We start from the raw sequence: 23,203 nt of genomic DNA, 5'->3' as shown, positions 1-23,203 counted from the left end.
GTAATCCCTACACATTTCAAAAATATAATCTACACACCTAAATTATGCCATACACAAATAACATAGCTATCTAAATGAATAGATTAGTTATCTAGACAGTTACATTCTGCTAAAAACATAACATCCTTCATAAGCTCCTTAGTTACATACACATTGTTAATTACTACTCAAAACCTTGTCTGACTCATACTCGAAAGGGTTAGATACATACATTATAATTTTATCATACACAATTAATAAGCATCCCTACACAAAATAACAAATACATATAGAATTTCATGGTAGATACACATCAAAATAAGTCACTCGCCATGGTATTAATACCTACACAATATATCTGTAATGTATCCATGAACATACATACAAACCTAATATGAACATACATAAAAAATAGCAGTCTACATCCTTAATTCCTTATCAAGTTATAAGCCCTAAAATTACGAAAACCACAATCAACTTACTTAAAAAAAACCTATTTTTTTACCCAAACAATAGAGGTATTGAATCGATTATGAATTTTTGTACCAGAAAACCCTTACTTAAACAAGCTTCCATTAGTAACTTCATAGCCTACATATAATCATATAAAAAAACCAATAAACCACAAACACAAAAACAACAAAACCTAAAATTGATGAACATACCTTCAATACTTTGTGCAGGGTTCAATCCCACTAGCATTCGAGAACCCCCAATTCCACTTCAAAACCAATGTCGTTCAATTGAGAGAACATCAACTGCTTCTTATACTCAAGGAATTGAAATTAATCGAATTTAATTATGACGATTTAGTGTATCAGTTGGATAAATGAAGAAGATTTCGTGCCTCAAGCCTTGTGCAGGAGTTATAGAGTATAACCAGGGATACATCAGCCGTTCCATTTTGCTAGCTACACAAGATTTATCATTATGCCCTTTCAAGCAATAAAAACCTGGTTATAACTTCTTGATATTTACTAAAATGCCATGTTGTAACATAAACCATTGATCTTTGTAATCAATGGTTGTGATTTACTTCTCGCAAGATCCATCCCCAACAATTCAAATATTAAAGTTGGAAACAAGATACATGAAAGTTTTAAAAATAAATAAAAAATGGTAGAACATGATTTCATTCAAATGACTGAATCAAAAGATTCAGTTGGCAAGCTTAAAGCTTTGGAATTATTTCTCAAAATCTCAAAAACTAACTAAACAATCTCAACCATATTTAAGCTAAACGATTAAAAAACAAAATTTAGATACAGAACAATAATGAAAACTTTAAAAATAAATAATAATAAAAATAATAATAATAATAATAATAATAAAATATATAAAAATAAGAAGATATAAATTTGTTCCATAACTTAGGCCTTCTTTTCCTATCCTTCGTCCAACCGGCCCACCTTCTTGATCCATCTTTTGGCCCATATGATTTTGGATTATTGGATTAAAATAATCCAACATTCAATGAGTTGATCAATAATAATCTCACCTCAGTTATTTTCCTCTGGCAGTCCCAGATTTTCCATGTTTTTTGTTTTATGATCCCGCTAAAAATAATTAATGGTGTTAACTTTTTGCTGATGTGGCTATATGAGTTGGCATTTAAAAATTCAACGTGGCTTTTTTTTATAGTTATCTAAATTATGTGGAATCCCTCACGCATATAACCCCCAACTTATTCACTGAAGCCCTAATTCCGCAGCCGGAGTAGCTACGGCACCACCTCCGCCGTCGGATTTGAAGAAGTACCCATCGAAAAAAAAACGACTTAATCGTATCTGCAATCGTGTCGGAATCAAGTGAAGAAGGCAAAAGGCTTGAATTCTGAGAACTACCCAGTTGATTGTCAACAATATTATCATCTAGGTGTTGCTCAAAATGACTCAACTGTTCCAGGTTATGCTCAAAATTAACAATCGAAGAATTAGGGTTTGTGTTTCTTGGTACCCGGAGTCGCAATAGGTTTGTGTTTCCGGTGGACCGTACAATGTGACCACCTTGAACATCGACAATCTTACCGCCGGTTTTCCATAATCTTGACGACCCAGTTGGTTCTTGCTGCTGGTTCTGCTGGAGCTATTGGTGGTTGGGAAACTGATAACTTTCACCCATTTTTTCCGGTGCATATTCGAAAGAAGATGAATAAGATCGTTTGTTATTCTGTTGCGGCGGTGGTGGAGGTGGTGCCGTAGCTACTCCGGCGTGGGTTTGCTGAAGCTTAATAAGGATTCAAGCAGATAAAAACTTAGTTATAGATAATAATAATAATAATAATAATAATAATAATAATAATAATAATAATAATAAAAAAGTCACGTTGGATTTTTAAATGTCAACTCATTTAACCACATCAGCAAAAAGTTAACCCCGTTAATTATTTTTAACGGGGGATCATAAAACAAAAAATATGGAAAAGGTGGGACTGTCAGAGAGAAATAACTGAGATGAGATTATTATTGGCCAACTCATTAAATGTTGGATTATTTTAATCCAATAATCCTATGATTTTTAATTCTTTACCGGCCTACTTTCAACATTTTTTAACCCATTGCCAGGATCAAATGACCCACTAGAGATGCACAAATCGGGTTTTTTAAATACACGGCTCCGGGTATTGAACCAGGTTCGGGCCAGCTGTCCCTTTCGAGGTCGTCTACCAACACCTCAGCAAAACACCACCACACAACTCACCACCGGACCCCGCCTACAAGACACCACCTAGGGTTTCTAGATGGTGGTGGTTGAAGACGGTGAACACGATGGCGGCTGTTGAAGAGGGTGGAACCGACATGAGTTAATGGTCAACCACAACAGCCCACCGCCACCAAGGGTTTGGAATCGGAACCCGGCAACGATAAACAATCATCATGGGCTTGGAGACAGTTCATCTATCGCACAAATCACCCCACGTGTAAAGATCGGCTCCTAAATGATGATAAGTACAGAACTATGTGTGTAATGTATGTATGTATTGATTGTATGTATAGGTGTGTATTGAAAGTAAGTACTTATCACATTATAAGTTGTAAATTGAATGAACAGTTGTCACTGTGAAAGGAGTTGTGAATGCTTTTTAAATATATATATAATAGGCCAATGAGCCAACAACAAAAAAAAGTAATAATAAAGTTCTTCTATGATACTTTTAACAAATCACATGGACTCCTATAATAACATATAACTTTCATAAACATATATAGTTTCTTGTAACAAATTTCTTTTCTTCTCCCAACATTACATTCATCCAAAGAAAACTGAACAAATACACTTCAACTTCTAAAGTCAAACAAATTGACTTTTAAACATCAAAAGGAGAAACAAGAGAAGAAAGCCACAAGACTTAATTACCCTCATATAGCCAAAGTTTTAAGTTACAAAATAAACTTAACATCACTCTTTTTTTACATAACCATAAGTCATACACATTGGCGGCATAAGGTGGCGGCCGCCATTTCATTTCTTTGCTTCATCTCCATTAATTGCAACAGCCTCATTTTGACCACTTAACTTTTGAAACTCGGATTCTATAGTTTGCGCAATCTTTTCATCTTCAGGGTTCGGTTCAGGGAACGCCACATGAAATGATTTTTGTGATATCATGGCTCGTGACTCCATCACGGCCTTGGCTTCCTGGTTAACATAGTTATAAAGATCCTGATGGAATGCATGGTCCAATGAAAAACAGTTATCTTCAGCCCCGCGGGTTCTAGAGTGTTTTGAGGATCCGGATCCACTGCCTTCGCTTTTACAAAAATGAGGGAGAGACTCATAGTCCATTATCTGCCATTTAATTAACAATGTCATTAAGTTTTTGTCACTAAGTTTTCATAACTTGTTTATAGTTTAAGGTTTTTAAATTACCTTCAATAATTCATCTTTTCCACAGCCCGGAAGCACCTGTATTTTCCTCCTTGTTCTTTCTTGCAGAAGAGGCTTCACGACCTACACGAATTCATATTCAAACTTGAATCACAATTAACATGATGGCTTATTAAAAAAAATATATTACAATAATAGTATAAATCTTTGCATAACATAATTTAGGTAGTGCTTTTTTTTATTCGACCCGTTTGAAATGAAAACCAACCCAAATCGATCCATTAAAAATTGTTATCTCTAGGAAACAACTAACCTTCCAACATGCTGAGAATATATATGGAGCATTGACAATGTAGTAGATGTCAGTCATTTCCGGATAGTTCACGTCATCAATGCTGGATATAGCCGTCAATAACTGCAACAAATAAATGTTTTCGACTTGTTATCAAATAACATGTTCCTATTTATACATTAATTTCCCATTATTGTTTAGGTCTTCTTTTAATATTAAAAGTACCTTAAGCTGACTGAGTTGTGAAATTTTAAGCCCGGTCATATCCAAAATCTTGATACACGTACCAATATATTGGTTATACTTTTTCGTGGCAGCCGGCTATACAAGAATAAAATGATCAGCCCATTTGAAAAGCTAGAATAAGTGTATAAGTTACTTGCTAAACAAGCTAAACATCAGTGAGTGACTGCTTACAGATATTATCCGGTCTCTGTATTCGTTTATCTGGATGTGTGATTGAACATAGTAATGAATCTAAAAAATAAGAGACAACTACATTAGTAAAATATTACATGTATAATAAACATGGTTATATGAACCAACATATATATTCTTACTGATGCTTTATCGTATGTGCTGAGCCCTACGCCAACCGTTAAAACAGGTTGCCCCTTCAACGAAAAAACAAAAAAGGTCGGTCAGGATCACACGAGAATGTTAAATTATTTACATGATTATAAAGTGCAGAACTAAAAAAAAGTACCTCTTTTGTGTAACCTGACATTCCTATAAGTTGTGAATCACGGACTTCTCTATAAAAGTCAACAGGAACGATCGGTTTCTGTATAATTTAACCGGAAAAATAAATTAGCAATAAGTTTAAATGGAAGGCAACAACAAGTGCAAAGGGCAGACAAAGACGATAAAATGCATATAAAAGAGGATGTCTTTTTAAATAGTAATTAATGTTACAAACTCACTGCAAGTATATCATCAATCTCATTTTGGATCCTCCATTCTAAGCAATCAACAAGCTGAAAACAGATATTTCATACTCAGGACAATGCAGATACATATATAGATCTTTGTGATCAAACATTAAACAAGAGCTAACTAACCATTTTGTGAGCCTTGGGTATGTTTCCATCTCTTGCTTTTAGAAACCGAACCAGGGTCTCAACCGGATATCCTTGGTGCAAAATCTGCCATTTCGTAACCAAATTTCAATTTCAGTCGTATTATGCATAAACATATACACGTATACACTCATATAGGTGTATATAGCTAGAGAGATGTTTATTATATATAGAACACTAGATTATTGTGACAATTAAAAGAACAAACCTAAATCATTAGAAAAAATAAAAATCCATTGGACTAATTCGTTCATATGTCCTTTAGATCTTAACCGTTACATAACCTAACAGAAGTTTGCTCATAATTCTTTAAAACTTTGAGAAGAGATGAAAAAACATTGAATTTCAACCACTTTTCATATTTTAACAAAATTTAACGTCATAAAAATGAATGATTTATTTTGTTATGCGTGTTTAGGCATAAAAAGAAACGTGTTTTATCGGCATTTTGATATAGATCATAATCTATACTCATATTTCAGATAATATTACAAATCAAGATCATAGCAATCATGAATACTGCACCTCAAATGAGTTCTGGTACGGCTCGTCAACTGAAACAACAAATTTTGAAAAAAAACCCGAAGATGAGAACGTCAAATTATATAAGAAAAAACCGTAGATATGAAATAAAATGAGGAATTGAAAGAAAATCGGGGTTTTGAAATGAAATAACCGACATGCATCAACCAAAATCTGCAATTGCTTGATCATATCATCCGATATGATGATGTCCATTGTGCCAAGAAATATATCCGAAATCCAACAAAAACAATAATAATGATAATGTGTTACTATTATTTGAAATAATATTTGTGGGTCATGAATCCATCTTTGTTTATTGGTTTTGGTTTCGTTTATGAAACGAAAAGCGTTGAAGATGGATGGAGGGAAAGGTGAAAGTTGATGGACAGACAATAATAATAAAAACAAGGAATGGTGGAAGTACAATATCCGTCCTTCTAGTTTGTATTAAGTGAAAAAGAAGTCCTTGAGACTTTTAATAAGTTCAAAACTAGTCCTTGTTACTCGTATGGGATACAAAATTTGTCCGGGAAAATTCTCAAAATGTCCTTTGATCACCTTTTCTTCTAATGTCTCATGTGTCTTCTAACATGTACGTCTATGTATGTTATGGTAACAAACTAACAATGGCACTGATGTCATCTACTCATCTCTCTAAACTAATCAGAATGAGTCAAGTGACAAAAGGGTGAATTTTTTATTTGAAGAGCCTACTTAGGAATTGGGCTCTCAAAACTGGGTTATGGCTCACCAAACAACTAATACACCACCAGCCCAATAGATGGGCCTAGGGATGGCAATTCGTGTCTTAACAGGTTTAACAGGTAAGAGGCGACGCGCGTAACACAAATATCAAACTTGAATACGACTCGTTTAACTACTTTATATGTCATGACTATAAGACAGTTTTAAGTTTTGTGTACCAATAAGGGATAATGAGGGAGTCTAGTCTAGTAATTTCAATTATTTAAGAAAATAAAAATTCACATACCGCACTTAGTTGTAATTTACGTGAGCTTGGTATTTTGGATAAAAATCAGCTAAGGATAATGTATCCAAATATCTTAATGTGAGGTCTAGTGTTACGATAACAATGACAATTATATGAACGAAAATGGAGTTAACACAGTGATTTGTTGCGAGGAAAAACCTTTTGACCTTGTTCAGATCAAAAGAAAAAAACCCCGGGTGATGACAACTCGTCGATCACCAGTTTATTAATATCAAAAAAGGGTTACAATGAGTGGAGTTGTTGATCAACGAATACAATGAATGTTATGTGTGTGTGATTACTGATAACTTAGCAGCTAGAGTATGTGTGAATGTGTGTCTAATGTTGATCACAACTCAGTATAAAAAGAAAAGAAATAATAATTAACTAACAAATAGATCCTATAAATCCCCTAGTCTTCCACTCTTCTTCATTGTGCTCTTTGACCACGTGCTCATAGAAGCTCAGTGACGAAATAAGCGGTAGACTAAGTCTAGGAGCCGTTGCTGTTATTTAAACATCAGTCTTCATATGAAAAATCATCCATTAATAGCAATGTTGGCTAAGGATCTTGGATCCAGACTTAGCCATAGAACTCTTCAGAAGGATAATTGATCTAAGCACGTCTTCAAGAATAACATATCATGTCCTTAATACTTCAACAATTGGTGACTCAGCAATAAGTCCTGTTATTCTACCACTACTCCCATTAGCTTAGTCATTAGTCTCGACCATGTGCTGCAGGTGCCTTGTAGCGAAATATACGGTAGACTGGATCATGAAGTTGTTATACCTGGCTAACACATCACCATTAAAAATGCAATCATTAGTAAACAAATAATACCGAGGATCGCTGATCCTACATAACCTAAAACATATATTAAGGATAATCTATCCACAAGATAGTCAAGGATAATGGATCCTCAGCATAAAATTCATGCCCTAATAATTGCCTCCCAAATGGTGGGTGATTGGGTAACACAACTGTCATTTTGAATTTCAAATCCCAGCAAAAAAGAAGACGATCAGACGTGTGTCCACGGTTATTATCGATAAACCATAATTATACGCCGCCTATATATGAGACGATCATAACCCTCTTATAACCACACATCCAGCCGTCTTTCAGGTATCCTTCTTTCTTCTTCTTTATTTTCTTTCAATATGTCAACTGTTTTTGTATCCTCCTCATCTCCTTCTTTCAATCATACCGAGCCCGATGATCTCTACTCGCAAGGTATCCTTCAAGCCCCTTCCTTCGAGATTTGTAAGTTCACAGATCCGGAGATTGACGAAAGCCGACCACACTTTCCGGCCAATACAATTTTCCGACCCTTCGATTCTCTAGCCCGCAGTGATAGTATATCAAAAAACTGGGTTTGCTTTCCAGCCCAACCTTTTCTTATATGCTTCAAGTATCCCTTTCCTGATTTCACCCAAAGATTCTTTACCCTGACGGGAATCAGCTACATCCAAAACATGCCGATGTTGTGGAGAGTCCTTCATACCATAGAGAGGATAATAGAAGAGGAGTGCGTCGAGTTTGGCTTGGCTGAGTTATCATACCTGTGTAACCTGGTTACCCATGGCTCTAAACGCTTTGTCTTTAAATCGAAACCTCGACAAGCGATCCCTATTTCCAAGGTTACTCTGAATGGTACTCTCATGAGGAACCAATTTTTCTTTGTAAAAAGAGATTCCATTCCGGGTGGAGCCGATCTTCCCAACAGGTGGATCCAGAAGGGTAGGATCTAGGATCCTTAGGTTGTAATAATAGGATACTTGATTCTTCTATTAATACTTTTCTTTTCTCATGCAGTTGAAAATTTTGCATTACTATCTGAGCTTCCTGGAGTCGAAGAGAGAGTTGAAAATTCCTATCACTGGATCCTACAATCAGAACCTTTCAGGCCAAGTTTATCAAAGCTTTTCATGAGACAAACTCAGAGTCAAACATGTCAAGTAAGATTAATAAATTTTAATATCAAAAAGAGAAATAATTGAAAACTTATCTGTGAATTACTGTTTACAGGTGCTCAAAAGTCAGGAAAGTACGCTTCTAAGAAATCTCTTGAAGATATCGACTGCATGTTCACCAAGAAAGAAACTCCGAAACCAAATCCAGTGTCCGAGCCTCGTCCAATCACAACCTGAGCCAAGTCAGGAGCCAAGAGGAAGAAGGGCTCAGATCCAGAGAACCCATTTGAGACCGAGAAACAGCTTCTGGAAATGCTTTCGACCGTAAGGATCCTTTATTCTTTCAATTTTTATTGTCCAAGTATTCTTCTAAGCTTATCCTGTTTTCTTTTATAGGCCATCAATTCTGCTCGAAGCCATCATGACAAGATCGTTGGAGAGTACGAAGAGACCCTTGCTGCGATGAGGTTCATGGTTGCTGCTAAAGACAAGGCCCTCTCCAAAATGACCAAGGAGAAGAAGCAGGCAGAGGATCATGCATCCACACTTGCGGTCCAAATGCAGAATGAGATCAACCGGGCTACCGACGAGGCAAAGATCTGGGCAGCAAAATCAGTTCTTCATGCCAGAATCAAGCTAGTGACTGAAGCTAACGACCCAGCCTTCGACAGATCCTTATGGGACATCACGCAGTGGAAGCAAGCTTTGGCTGACTTGGGTGGAGGTGAGGACAAAGAAGAAGATGAGATGGCTGATGCAGGTGGAGCAGGCACGAGCGGAGTGAAGGATGCGGGTGAAGTTGATGGAGGAAATGAAGCAGCGGTGGAGGTTGAAGCAGCTGCATAAACGGGCGATGAAGGATACAGAAGACCAGGCCCGAGCCCGTTTTCTTTATTTTGCTTTATGATGTTTTTATGAACAATAAATATGGTTTGTAACTGACAGTAGTAACTAGGGTAAAGGATCCTTGATCCTTAAGACAATTTGCGGGGATAGCAAAGGTGGATGGATCCTCTGTTTGTGGGGATGAAACCTTTGTTGCCCCTGTTCTTTAAATTTCCTACACTTATGAACAGTTAGTACTACTTACTTAACCCAGGTGGATGGTCCATCTTTTGCATGGTGAAGTCCGGGTTAAGGATTTTGGATAAGTCCTGGTGACTTATATTAAATAATATAAAACTTTTAACTACTTGTGTGTTGCCTATTATTTTGAAAGTTTGTTTGATACAGATTTAATCTAGTTGGATGTTTTAAACAATAATCTCTAGCAAAAAGTTTTAGGATAAAACATCCTTAAGGAAAATATTTAGGAAAGAATATTCTCAAAGAACAAACTGTAGGATAAAGTATCCTCAAGGGTTGATAAAAGATTTTAAAATAGAATATCCTTAAACAAGATATCCCCCTAAAACATTTAAAAATTATTGCAACTAAGACAATGTAAATTCATTGATAGAAACCATACCAGAAGGTCTAATTAGACCTAAGTTACCATAATTATAGAACCCACAATGATCCTTGAGAAAGTAATATTAGGATCTTGAATCCATAGTACTTTGTCTTCGTGATGAACTTAGAAAATCTGTTGCAAACAACTTATAATGTTAATTGGGATCAAACCCATTAAGCTGGGGACAAGCCCAAATAATAAACCGGGGACAAGCCCCTGCAACTGGGGACAAGCCCGTGTACTGGGGACAAGCTCGTGAACTGGGGACAAGCCCAAAACTGGGGACAAGCCCAAAACTGGGGACTAGCCCAAATACGGATGTTAACTGGGGACTCGCCCAAACTGGGATTTAGCCCAAACGTAAGATAACGTGAAAACGTTATAAACCGGTGGTATGGTACGTCTACCATAAATCATAGGATCCTCCATATAGCCGAGGACAACGAAATTGTCAGCCACTAAGCGTGTATTGGTCCCGCTGCCCTGAACTATACGTTGGATAGTGTGCGCTCCAGGCGAGAGTGTGGAAACTCTAATTTATAAGAAAGGTGAAAACCTTTAAACCTTGGAGGATATGACCATCGGGGGTCATACCCAATCGTGGGCTAGGCCAAGGTAAATAGTAAAGTACCTTGAATGTAAAGGAGGGGTGGCCAACCTCTTGGTTATTACATATCTTATTAATATCCTGCACTGATACTTAAAACTTGGAAGAAACAAATTATTAAGAATATATTATCCTTAAATTAAAAATTAAGAAACTGAAAAGGATAAAGGATAGATTTTACCAATTTTGGGGATCCTTGATCCTTTAAGGATAATATATCCTCACAGGATACTAGATCCTGATCAGAAAAAGTACTTCTTGAGGTGTATAACATTCCATGCTCTTGGTAACCTGTTGACTTCCATAGTGAGCAAATGATATGCCCCAGTTCCCGCCTCCGACTCGATTAGATAAGGACCTTCCCATTTGGGTGCTAACTTCCCATCAGCCGGATTGGTCGTATTTTGGAAGGCTTTCCTCAAAACTAAATCTCCTTCTTGAAATCTCCTAATCTTTATACTTTTGTTGTATGCCCCAGCTACCCGTTGTTGATAAGCTGCCATTCTGATCTTGGCCAGGTCTCTGAGTTCTTCAACAGTATCCAAGTCTTCAAGAATAATTTCTTCATTGGCCTCAGGATCACGGATGCTCGTTATTGCTGTAGGAACCACCATTTCTGTGGGGATAACGGCTTCTGATCCCAACACCAATGAGAAGGGTGTTTGGCCTGTTGCATTTTTGGGTGTTGTCCCTTCGACCCAAAGAACATAAGGTAGCTCCTCGGCCCACTTTCCATTTTTGGATCCTAGCTTCTTCTTTAGATTGTTGATGATGATTTTGTTGCTAGAATCCGCTTGACCATTAGCTTGAGGATGCACTGGAGTAGAGGTAATCATCTTGATGCCCAACTGTCATAAAAGTTAGTTGGTCTTTTCCCAATAAATTGGGAACCATTATCACAAATAATCTCAGAAGGAATGCCAAATCTATTTATAATATTTCATTTAATAAAGGATACAACTTCCCTTTCTCGTACTTGCACGAATGCTTCTGCTTCTATCCATTTGAGAAGTAGTCTATCATAGCAAACATAAAGACCTTTCCACCTGGTGCCTTTGGTAGCTTACCAACAATGTCCATTCCCCACTTCATGAAAGGCCATGAAGAGGATATAGGATACATTGGTTCTGCTGGCTGGTGAAGAATATTTCATGCCTTTGGCAAGCATCACACTTTTTCGAATATTCCATTGCATCTTTCTTCATCGTCGGCCAGAAGTACCCAGTCCTAAGTATCCTGGAGAATAATGCTCTTCCCCCTGTGTGGTTGCCGCAATCACCTTCGCGAAAATCTTTGAGCACTTCTTGTATTTCAGGATCCTCTATGCACCTCAAGTATGGACCTACAAGTGATTTTCTGTATAGCATATCCTCTAATAAAATATATTGTGATACCTTGAGTTTGTAGGATTTCGGATTTTCCATAGCTGGGATCTCTCCAGTTTGAATGTACTTCTTGATTGGTAGGATCCAGGATCCTTGGCTAGCTAAGGATGATGGATCCCAAAGTACAAACTATTTGTCACTTGTTATCTCCCCAACTTCTTGCTCTCCTATTGCTGGCGAGAGTATATGGATGATTGGGATCTTCGTATCTTCTGGAATTTTCAAGGATGAGGCTAAATTTGCTAAGGCATCTGCCCCGGCATTTTCTTCTCTTGGTACCTGTACTATACTAAACATTTCGAAGGATTTTGCCAATTCCTTCACAATTTCTAAATACTTGATCATATTCTCACCTTTTACGGTATAAGAGCCGTTAAAGTTGTTTGTTATAAGTAAAGAATCCATATAAACTTGAAGATACCGGATCCTCATGCTTTTGGCTAAAAGTAAACCTGCGATGATTGCTTCGTACTCTGCCTCATTGTTGGTAGCTTGAAACACACATGCAATGGACTGGGGTATTATGTCCCCCTGTGGCTATTTCAGTAGTATGCCCAATCCTGTTCCTCTTATGTTGGATGCTCCATCTGTGAAGAGGATCCAAGGATCCTTGGTTTGCTCTAGTTGTTGGACTTCTAAATCAACCTCCTTTTGCATGTCACTGCTGAAATCAACCACAAAGTCTGCGAGTGCCTGTGATTTGATAGCTGTTCTAGGCTCATACTGAATGTCATATGCACTCAGCTTCACAGCCCACTTAGCCATCCTACCTGACAATTCTGGCTTTCTAAGAACATTCTTAACAGGATAGTTAGTTCTCAGAATAATAGTAGGAGTTTCAAAGTAATGTCTTAATTTAGTAGAAGCCATAATGAGTGGAAGAATTAAATTTTCTAAATGAGAATACATTGCTTCTGCATCTAAAAGACTCTTACTTACATAATACACGGGGTGCTGTTCACCTTCATGATCCTTGACGAGGACGTTACTTACTGCATTACCTGAAACTGCTAGATATAGATATAAGGATTCTCCATCCACAAGCTTCATCAGAGCTAGAGCTGAGGATAAGTAATCCTTCAAGGCTTTGAGCACAGTCTCATGCTTTTTCGTCCACTCAAACTTCTTATTTTTTCTAAGAATGTCGTAGAAGTCTTTGCATTTCTCGGAGGATCTTGAGATGAATCTGTTGAGAGCGGCTATTCTTCCCGTGAGTCTCTGGACATCCTTGGCATTTGCAGGCGCCTTTAGGTTGATGATGGCTTCAATCTGCTATGGGCTTGCTTCAATTCCTCTTTTAGCCACCATATATCCCAGAAACGTTCCAGCCTTAACACCAAAGTGGCATTTTGACGGATTCAGTTTCATGTTATACTGGTCAAGGATATTGAAAGCTTCTTCAAGATCCCTGAGGTGATCCTCAGCCTTCTTTGACTTCACCACCATGTCGTCTTTATAGACTTCCATGGTTTTGCCTAACTGATCCTTGAACATCATGTTGACCAGTCTTTGATATGCTGCCCCTGCATTTCTTAGTACAAATAGCATAGCAATATAACAATATATGCCGGTAGGAGTCATGAATGCGGTATCCTCTTGATCAGATGGTTCCATCTGAATTTGTTGAAATCCAGAGGAAGCATCTCATGTCCCGCCGTTGCATCCACCATGGAGTCTATATGTGGTAACGGGAAAGGATCCTTGGGACATGCCTTGTTTAAATCTGTAAAATCAATGCATACCCTCCAGTTTCCATTCTTTTTTGAAACTATAACCATATTAGCCAACCATCGAGGATATTGAACCTCTCTGATCATACCAGCCTTAAGAAGTTTTTCAACTTCTTCTTGTATGATCTTGTTCCTCTCAGGAGCGAATTTTCTTCACTTCTGCTGGACGGGTTTAATAGATAAATCGAAGCCTAATTTATGAGTAATTACCTCCTTAGAAATACCTGTCATGTCTGAATGTTTGAAGGCAAACGTAGACTTTCTTCGTTTTAGGAAGGATATCATATCCTCCTCAAACTCACTGGGGATACTGGATCCTAGGAACACTTTCCCATCTGGATCCTCAGGGTTCAAGGATACTTCCTTTAAGTCCTTTTCCCGAGCTTCCAGCACGTTCCTAGGATGTTGCTGTGGTTGCTATGCTATAGTTTGTTTGGTTGTCGGTTTCATTGATGAAGAGTAATAATTCTTGGCCTCCACCTGGTCACCGTCTATCCTCACAACTCCCCATGGAGTAGGCAGTTTGATGCACTGGTGATAAGTTGAGGCCACCGCCTTCATTCCATTCAGCCGGGGCCTGCCTAGAATAACATTGCAACAAGAAAGGTTATCAATAACACAAAATTTTTTATATGAATTTAACCCTTCAATATAAATTGGAAGGTTGATGTCCCCTAATGTCTTCTTGGTTTCTCCACTAAAACCGACTAGCACTGATGTTCTGAGGACGATCTCGGAGTCTAGAATGTTCATCTTCTTAAGGACGTCATGCTGGATGATATTGACCGAGCCCCACCGTCAACTAGGATCCTGCGTACATAATGGTTAGCGATAAATAAAGTAATAATCAAACCGTCATGGTGAGGATCCTGGATGTTTAACTTGTCTTCCTCATCGAAGAAGATACTTTTGTCTGTCGTCAAAGTGGTAGATACTATTGGTCGGTCTCCGTTATCCAACTTGATCTCTTTGGCGAGCCTTTTTGCTGCAGAGAAGGAAGTTCCACATATGTCTGATCCTCTAAAGATGAAATTGACCATTCGCACACCCAGTTCATCCTGGTGAAGATCCTAGTTACTCGAATCAAAGAAGATTCTTTTATCAGTTATTCGAGTAGTAGGGATGATTGGTCTTCTTTCATCGTCTTACTTGAACTCTTCTGTGGGCTCTTCTTCTGCAGGGCAAGAAGTTTGAAATACGTCGTAATCTCTGGAAACGAAGTTGATCACGTGAGCATCTGGTGGTGGTGGTGTTGCTTTTTGTGGAAGATCTTCAGGATCTTGGATTTCTTCCTTCCCAAGAGCTCTTCGAAGTGGCCCTTGCTCAGGAGGTATCCAATTTCCCTCCTTAAGCCAATACACTCATCTGTCATGTGGCCAAAATCTTCGTGGAAAGTACCACTTAGATTTGTCTTTGAAGGTGGTTGTCTTCTCGTTATTTTGGGGCCACCTTGCTTTCTCACCTAGATCCTTCATGGCACAAATTAAGCCATGGGTGTCTACGGAGAAACAATACTCAGAGATGCAGGGGTAGTCTTCATCATCATCTCCTTCTTCGACTGATCGCACGTTTTGATTGTTAAACTTGTTGTATGGCTTTGAGTTGTTGTTCCTATACGAGGATCCTTTATTCTTGTCAGGGGATTCTTGTTTCGTCTGAGCTCCCAATCTTTATTGGATCCTTTTGTCATCTTCCAGCCGTATAAACCTTAGTGCTCTGTTCCTTACTTCATCTAGAGACCTGCAAGGAGTCATCACAAGATCATCATTAACGGGGGAGCTCATCTGAACTCCCATCTTGAATGCTTCAACAGCAGAAGCCATGTCAAGATTAGGGATTTCCAGAGCTTCCCTGCCGAACCTCGTAACAAAATCCCTAAGGGATTCGTCATTAGGTTGGATAACTCGGTATAAATCACTAGTTAACTTCTCAAATTTCCTGCTACAGGAAAATTGACTGTTTAACAAGTTAACTAAATGTGAAAAAGAAGTAACTGAAAAGGGAGGAAGACTTAGCAGCCACTTTAATGCTGATCCTGTCAGTGTAGATCCGAAGCCTTTGCACAAGCAAGCTTCCTTGAGTCTCTCAGGTATATGACTGATCTCCATCCTTTCTCTGTATTGTGCCACATGTTCTTCAGGATCAGTGGTCCCATCGTAAGTCTTCATGTTGGGGGTTTGGAATCTCTTCAGGATTTCAGAATCACAGATAGGTGGAGCAAATCTGGATAACTTGTGGCTTCCCTCAGGTATCTCGGGGGTTGGTCGTATCACCCCGGGGACACTGGATATCATATCCTTGAGCTTCTGTAGCTACTTGGCCATAGCTTGGTTGATACCTGTATCTTTCATGGGACCACAGTTAGTGTTAGAGGATATAGGATCATACAAGTTACCTCTTTGCTGGGCGAAGGTTGGCATCCCGGATGAGTAGCTGGGATGAGAAGAGTCTGCGATAGGAGTTGGTCCTCTAGAAGCTATGGTCTGCATGAGGATTATATCTCCTTCATGGACTTTGGAGGATCGTTTATGTTGAACTCCTAAGGATCCTTGATTCTGAAATAAGGATCCTTGAGGTTGGGAATTATAGGGTCCTTGGTGATATAACCCAGAGGATCCTGGTGGAAGGATGGATGATCCTTGTTGGAAGTATTTGGATCCTTGAGTTTGCTGACCCAGGGACCCTTGTTTAAGGATAGATGATCCTGGCTGAACCAACGAGAATCCTTGAGTCTGTTGACCCATGGATCCCTGTTGAAAGATAGATGATCTTGGCTGGAAAAATGAGGATCCTTGATTTTGTTGACCCATGGATCCCTGTTGAAGGATATATGATCCTGGCTGAACCAACGAGAATCCTTGAGTCTGTTGACCCATGGATCCCTGTTGAAAGATAGATGATCTTGGATGGAACAACGAGGTTCCTTGAGTTTGTTGACCCATGGACCCCTGTTGAAGGATAGATGATCCTTGTGTGAACTGAGCCATGGATCCTGGACTGGTGAAATCCAGCATCCTGGGCATCAGGGGAGTGTGATCCTCCGTTGGCCTCTTAGTCTTCTTGAGATCTTCTATTTCATGAAGGATCCTCTGGTTGGTCTTGTTCTGCTGTTCCATGTATGCTTTAACCTGCGAAAACATAGATGAAACATCAATGTTAGTATTAACCACCAACGCAGCAGCAACGGTTTTTGAGCTCTGGAAGACTGGTAATTACGTCTTGCTTCCAGCAGCAGCAGCTCTTGGTGCTCCCATGATCGGCGGAGGCATCGGTGGCAAAGTCCTTGATGAGAGAGGAACTGATGACGGCATGGCTGATGAAGCAGAGGTTGATTGAGAGGCCATTGATAGTGATATGGGTATGAAAAGGTTGAAAATGATAACAATAATACGTATTATAGCACCAATTGCCCCACGGTGGGCGCCAAATTGTTTTGGATAAAAATCAGCTAAGGATAATGTATCCAAATATGTTAATGTGAGGTCTAGTGCTACGATAACAATGACAATTATATGAACGAAAATGGAGTGAACACAGTGATTTGTGCAAGGAAAAACCTTTTGACCTTGTTCAGATCAAAAGAAAAAAATCCCGCGTGATGACAACTCGTCGATCACTGGTTTATTAATATCAAAAAAGGGTTACAATGGGTGGAGTTGTTGCTCAACGAATACAATGAATGCTATGTGTGTGTGATTACAGATAACTTAGCAGCTAGAGTATGTGTGAATGTGTGTCTAATGTTGATCACAACTCAGTATATAAAGAAAAGAAATAATAACTAACTAACAAATAGGTCCTATAAATCCGCTAGTCTTCCACTCTTCTTCATCGTGCTCTTTGACCACGTGCTCATAGAAGCTCAGTGACGAAATAAGCGGTAGACTAAGTCTAGGAGCCGTTGCTGTTATTTAAACATCAGTCTTCATATGAAAATCATCCATTAATAGCAATGTTGGCTAAGGATCTTGGATCCAGACTTAGCCATAGAACTCTTCAAAAGGATAATTGGTCTAAGCATGTCTTCAAGAATAACATATCATGTCCTTAGTACTTCAATAATTGGTGACTCAGAAATAAGTCCTGTTATTCTGCCACTACTCCCATTAGCTTAGTCATTAGTCTCGACCATGTGCTGCAGGTGCCTTTTAGCAAAATATACGATAGACTGGATCATAAAGTTGTTATACCTGGCTATAACATCACCATTAAAAATGCAATCATTAGTAAACAAATAATACCGAGGATCGCTGGTCCTTCATAACCTAAAACATATCTTAAGGATAATCTATCCACAAGATAGTCAAGGATAATGGATCCTCAGCATAAAATTCATGCCCTAACACTTGGATCTACACATGTTCAGGTTCCAAATATCCTAACTCTTTAAGGCATAATCTGCTAGTCACATACTTGTTATAACAAGATCTACTTTACTTTAATATATTATATGAGTAACAAGAACTGTTCAAAGTCACCATTAAAGCTTTGAACCTAATCCACATCAAAATTTGTTTTCTTTTAAAGAGTCAAAATAAGTCAAAAGGAAAATATGAAGGGAAGCAAAATTCATCCATGTTTCTTTACAAAAAAGGAAAAAAATTTAAGTGATGATAAAATTTTGATAAGTTCGATAAGAAAAATCTTTTAACAAAAGATAAAATATGAATGTCTACTCTTGTCTCTACAAAGAGCTTCAAGTATTCTATAGCATATTTTTATGTTATTATTAACGGTGCATAGAAATAAACCAAAGTAACATTAAAACCTAGGTAAAGCTTTTTTATAAGTTCTTTTCATAAAATTGGGTTTTTGGGTATTATACTCAATGTTAAAACATCCTTTACGGAAATTTTAAAATTCTTAATATAATATTACAATCTATTGTGGCACTATAATATATATATATATATATATATATATATAGAAAAATAATGATAATAATAATAATAATAAAAGGGTTGAGAAGCATGATCACATGGGTGTTCAGAAAAGTAAGACAAGTGACATGACAACTCACAGGAATAAAACTAGGGTCAAACTCTTAGTGCCCACTTTACATTGTTTTTACATTTTTGGTTTTTAACCATTTCTTAAAGAAAGGGTAAATAAATAGATAAAAATGTTAGTACTAAAGGAAAAATATTATAAATGTGGGTATTCAAATAATACAAGTCTATGATACAAAATGATTAGAAACAATTGTCACATTAATAATCATTTTCTATTTAAAAGTTAAGAAATAAAGTCGTACCAGCTTTTGCATGATATACGACTTATATTGCATACTCAAACCCCCAATGCGGGAGACAATTCTTGAGTTTGTTTTGAAGAAAATCTTGAGACGAATTTGAGAAACAGCCTATATAAATTCGAAGGTGTTTTTTCAAGAAGGCTCCTAAGGGACCGCGATTTTTCTCCTAAGGTAGGGAATAAACCCCATCTAAAAGACAAGGGATATTAAAAGTCCTTTCCCTGAAGAGGGAAGTCGTATCATTATTCTTCGTTGACGAACCACCACCAACTTGGGTAAATAAGACAAGAACCAAATTATTTGGCATAATATAAGACCCATAAGCGATGAAGGAGGTTTCAGATATGGAAAGTAACTACAAAAAGTGTTATTTTATTAGTACCGTGACCGCGAGATCTCAAAGAAACAAGCTTCATAGACATCACATTGCAAGAGCTTATCCTAAGAAGAAGAAGCTCCTTCTTGGGGATATGGTGGTTAAGAAAGGTCCATTCTATAAAGAGAGGAAAAGCCTCCATCAGCAACACTTTACATTTCAAAGCCCTCTACTGAATAATTGCTCCGGAACCAACCCCCTTACAAAATAATTCTCCCCAGAACGAGGTCCCTTACTTGACCATCTCTTTAGAATGAAGTCCCATACTGAACAATTACTCCATAACAAAGTCCCTTACTGAAAAATTCCTTCAGAACAAAGCCCCATATTGAATAATCTCTTCCGGATGAAGCCCCTTACTAAACAATTACTCCAAAACAAAGCCCATTACTGAAAAATTCCTTCAGAACAAAGCATCTTATAAAATAGTTCCTTCAAAACAAGGTCCCTTACTGAACCATCTCCTCGAAATGAGGTCCCTTACTAAACATTCTTTCATAACAAAGCACCTTCCAAGACAAGCAAGTCATAATGGAGCCCCTTCCAAGAAGGAAGCCTCCTCTAAAGACAATTCATTCATAATGATGCTCCTTCCAAAACAATCCCTTCATTACAAACACTTTGCCCAGACAATCCATACTGAAGCCTCATACCATATTACAATAATCTTTTTCAAAGAAGAAAATTCCCTTTCCAAGGGATGAGGTGTTTAAAAAATCCCCATAGTAAGGAAAGATATCATTTTGGGCAAGATTTCTAGGCAAAGGAAAAGAACATCCTCCAGATTCTTCTTCTTCTTCTTTTTTTTCTCAAGGAGAATAATTCCCTTCTGATGAAGTAAGTATTTAACAAGTTCCTTCCATGAGGAAGGAGAGTCTTCTACAGTAGCATATCATGTTTCTAGAGTTTCAAGAAGAATTCCCTTCCAAAGAATGACAAAGTCTCAAGGGAAGGAAATAACCTCTTGTAGCAACACTTTACCCTCCAAGAGTTTCCCATGGTGAAAAAGCTTTCATATCCATATATAAAAAGATGGGGGGGGGTATCCCTTCTATTAGCCCCTTCCATCATCCTTCATGTGTAAGACTTCTAACATGTAGTAAACTAATTATAATTATGTTTTTATATTTATGACTTATAAATATAATTGATTGATTATTACTTATATTTCCACCAAATGGGATAACGCCCTCTTTAAGAGGCAAAATACTTATAATTCCCTAAGATGGGATAAAGCCCTCTTTAAGAGGCACATTACTTATAATTCCCCCAAATGGGATAAAGCCCTCTTTAAGAGGCACAATACGTATAATTCCCCCATACGGGATAAAGCCCTCTTTAAGAGGCACAATACTTATAATTCCCCCAGATGGGATAAAGCCCTCTTTAAGAGGCACAATACTTATGATTCCCCTTAATGGGAAAACTAGATCAATTCGCCATCACAAGTGTGGAAGGAAGGCCCGACTGAGGGGCTTGGATCCATATACAAAAATAGCCCAATCAACGAGGCTCCATGCTTATAATTTCCCCTGAGGAAAATAACCCAATCAACGAGGCTCCATGCTTATAATTTCCCCCGAGGAAAATAACCCCATCAATGAGGCTCCATGCTTATACCCATCCATGAGGCTCAATACTTATATTATGCCGAGAGGAAAATATCTCCTTCTAAAAGCCCCTTCAAATCATCATGATTAATGTTGGTGGTTTGATACATTTCATCATATATCATCAGATCGGAGATTGTTTGTGTACGTTAAGGAAACTTGGGTTTAAATCCTTTAGCCTAATCATAAATAGTTAGCATAAATGATGCTAAGAAAATGAGTCTCCTCCATGTGAGGGGTTCAAGTCAGGAAAGCCCAAAAGAAACCAAGAAACTTGAGGAGTACTAATTACTCTAACCAAACATCCAATCAACCAGATAAGAAATGCAAATTTTAAAGTACCAAGCAGTTAAGAGAATGGTAGGCGATCTGAAAGGTATCATTACCTTTTAAAGGATCCATGAGAGGCATTTTCAAAACTATCACCATTTTGGTGTGGGCCCAGTGATGGGCTGAGGAGATAAAAGAGAGATTGGTAAAGGACGAGGCTACCCTGGAAATGGTAAGGATGAGCCCGATAGTGGTTTGGATCATTACCTTTATCATAAATAACAAGGATAATAGACTGGACATACTCGATGAGGCTACCCTGGAAATGATCCCAACGATAACATTCTCGCCTTACCAATCGTTAAGGTGATGGTGAGATCAGTAAAAGATATCGACACTATCCTTATGAAGAAAGTTTAAAGATGGGTAAATGTCTTTAGAAAATACATAGAGAAGCGTTCAACCATTTGAGATAACACGAAAATCGGGCCACTAGAGAAAACGACATAAATTGACACTTCCGAAGGATAAAGAAAGCACCGTGGAGGCCGAATTAAAAGTGCAGCGAAGAACTGATATAATTCCATTACATTCGTCATAAATAACGAGCGCAATGGACTGGGGAGACTTGAAGAGGTTAACTTTGAAATGAGTTCTCCGAATGATAAGAGAAATAGGCCCAGTAGCACACAGGGGCCCTGAATTGAGTGTGGCTAAAGTAAGGAAGCCTAAAAGAAAGTACTTAAAAGACCTCCCAAAGTAACTAAACGAAACCAAAGGTTCTAGGGGGATTAAGGTCTTATACAATTGATCTAAACAAGTTGGTAGTATCAACCTATAAGAAATGGTTAGAACAACACATGTGCCAGGCCATGTTGTTGGAATAGATGGGGCAAAGTCAAAGAGAACAATTGATCCAAAAGAAAGTTCCTAGGTCGAGAATCAACATCCAATTGAAGTTTAGGGTGGATCACGCAAGAGGTCACGACAAAGGTAGAATAGAGACTTGTTGTAAGTCTATTATGTTAGTGCACATAAATTTGACATTGTGGATATATCATCCTTGCATATGTTTTCGATCAGTTATCCTTAGCGTGTGTTCCAGATCCTGTCAGGATCAAGGATCCTCAGTATTTATTACTTACTAATGATTGTTCTCTTTGTTATATTAAAATAAATGCAGGTACAACGGCTATTGACCAAGCCCAACGTATATTTTCACAATCAAAGTCATTAAACAACGTGTTCAATGCATGAAAAGGCTACAATGAAGGAATGACTTGATCAGAGGCTAAAAATAGGAGATTTATTTAATGTATTTCATGTATAAATAGAAGCTTGATTAGCTAGGTTTAGACACAACATAACACAACAACATACACGACATTTCTCTGTAATTCTAGCAACACACACACACTTAGATTCATTGTATTCGCTGAGCATAGCTTCCAACCCTTGTAACACCCTTTTTTGATTAATATAGTGGTGATAGACAATTGTCATCACTCGGGGTTTTTGTGCCGGCGATCATCATCCGATCAAGGGCTTTTCCTCATAACAAATCCTTGTGTTCATCATTATTTCATCTACCTATTACATATACAATCAGAAACACCAAGTCCCGCAATTACGAATTTGGTTACATTATCCTTGAGTGATTTTTGACCAAAACAATTTGGCGCCTACCGTGGGGCAATTGATGAAATAATCCAGATTATTTCCTATCAATTTTCAACCTTATTACCTATACTACTATCAATTGCCTCTCAACAAACCTCTGCTTCAACCACCATGCCATCTTCAATTTCTCTCTCATCAAGATCTTCATTGCCAATGCCTCCTCCACTTGCGAGAGCACCAAGGACTACTACTGTTGGAAACAAGACTCAAACTCCCTTCTTTCATAG

The 23,203-nt window shown here is 38.0% G+C and overlaps 1 protein-coding gene across 1 annotated transcript; it reads right to left on the bottom strand.

Moving 5' to 3' along the window:
• Positions 1–3,285: 3,285 nt before the first annotated feature.
• LOC143603046 (SEC14 cytosolic factor-like) lies at positions 3,286–8,281 on the bottom strand. Its single transcript, XM_077079971.1, has 10 exons — positions 8,261–8,281; positions 5,161–5,244; positions 5,023–5,076; positions 4,806–4,883; positions 4,660–4,713; positions 4,517–4,576; positions 4,325–4,420; positions 4,121–4,222; positions 3,850–3,930; positions 3,286–3,768 (listed from the first exon to the last, which is right to left on the bottom strand). Exons 1-10 carry the CDS (start codon positions 8,279–8,281, stop codon positions 3,442–3,444), a joined length of 957 nt encoding a protein of 318 aa, XP_076936086.1. The 3' UTR covers positions 3,286–3,441.
• Positions 8,282–23,203: the final 14,922 nt, after the last annotated feature.

The sequence above is a fragment of the Bidens hawaiensis genome, unplaced genomic scaffold (assembly GCF_021521415.1).
Source record: "Bidens hawaiensis isolate Kalapana, Puna unplaced genomic scaffold, B.hawaiensis_p1.1 tig00060385_1, whole genome shotgun sequence".
Taxonomy (NCBI): domain Eukaryota; kingdom Viridiplantae; phylum Streptophyta; class Magnoliopsida; order Asterales; family Asteraceae; genus Bidens; species Bidens hawaiensis.
This window is presented reverse-complemented; position numbering and strand designations above follow the sequence as displayed.

Excerpts from the sequence above, each read along its gene's own strand:
- LOC143603046 (XM_077079971.1), bottom strand. The coding sequence starts at position 8,281 with ATGGGTAACCAGGTTACACAG. Across the intron at positions 4,884-5,022 it reads AGATTGATGATATACTTGCA|AAACCGATCGTTCCTGTTGA; the intron begins GTGAGTTTGTAA and ends TAAATTATACAG. Across the intron at positions 3,931-4,120 it reads TATTCTCAGCATGTTGGAAG|GTCGTGAAGCCTCTTCTGCA; the intron begins GTTAGTTGTTTC and ends GAATTCGTGTAG.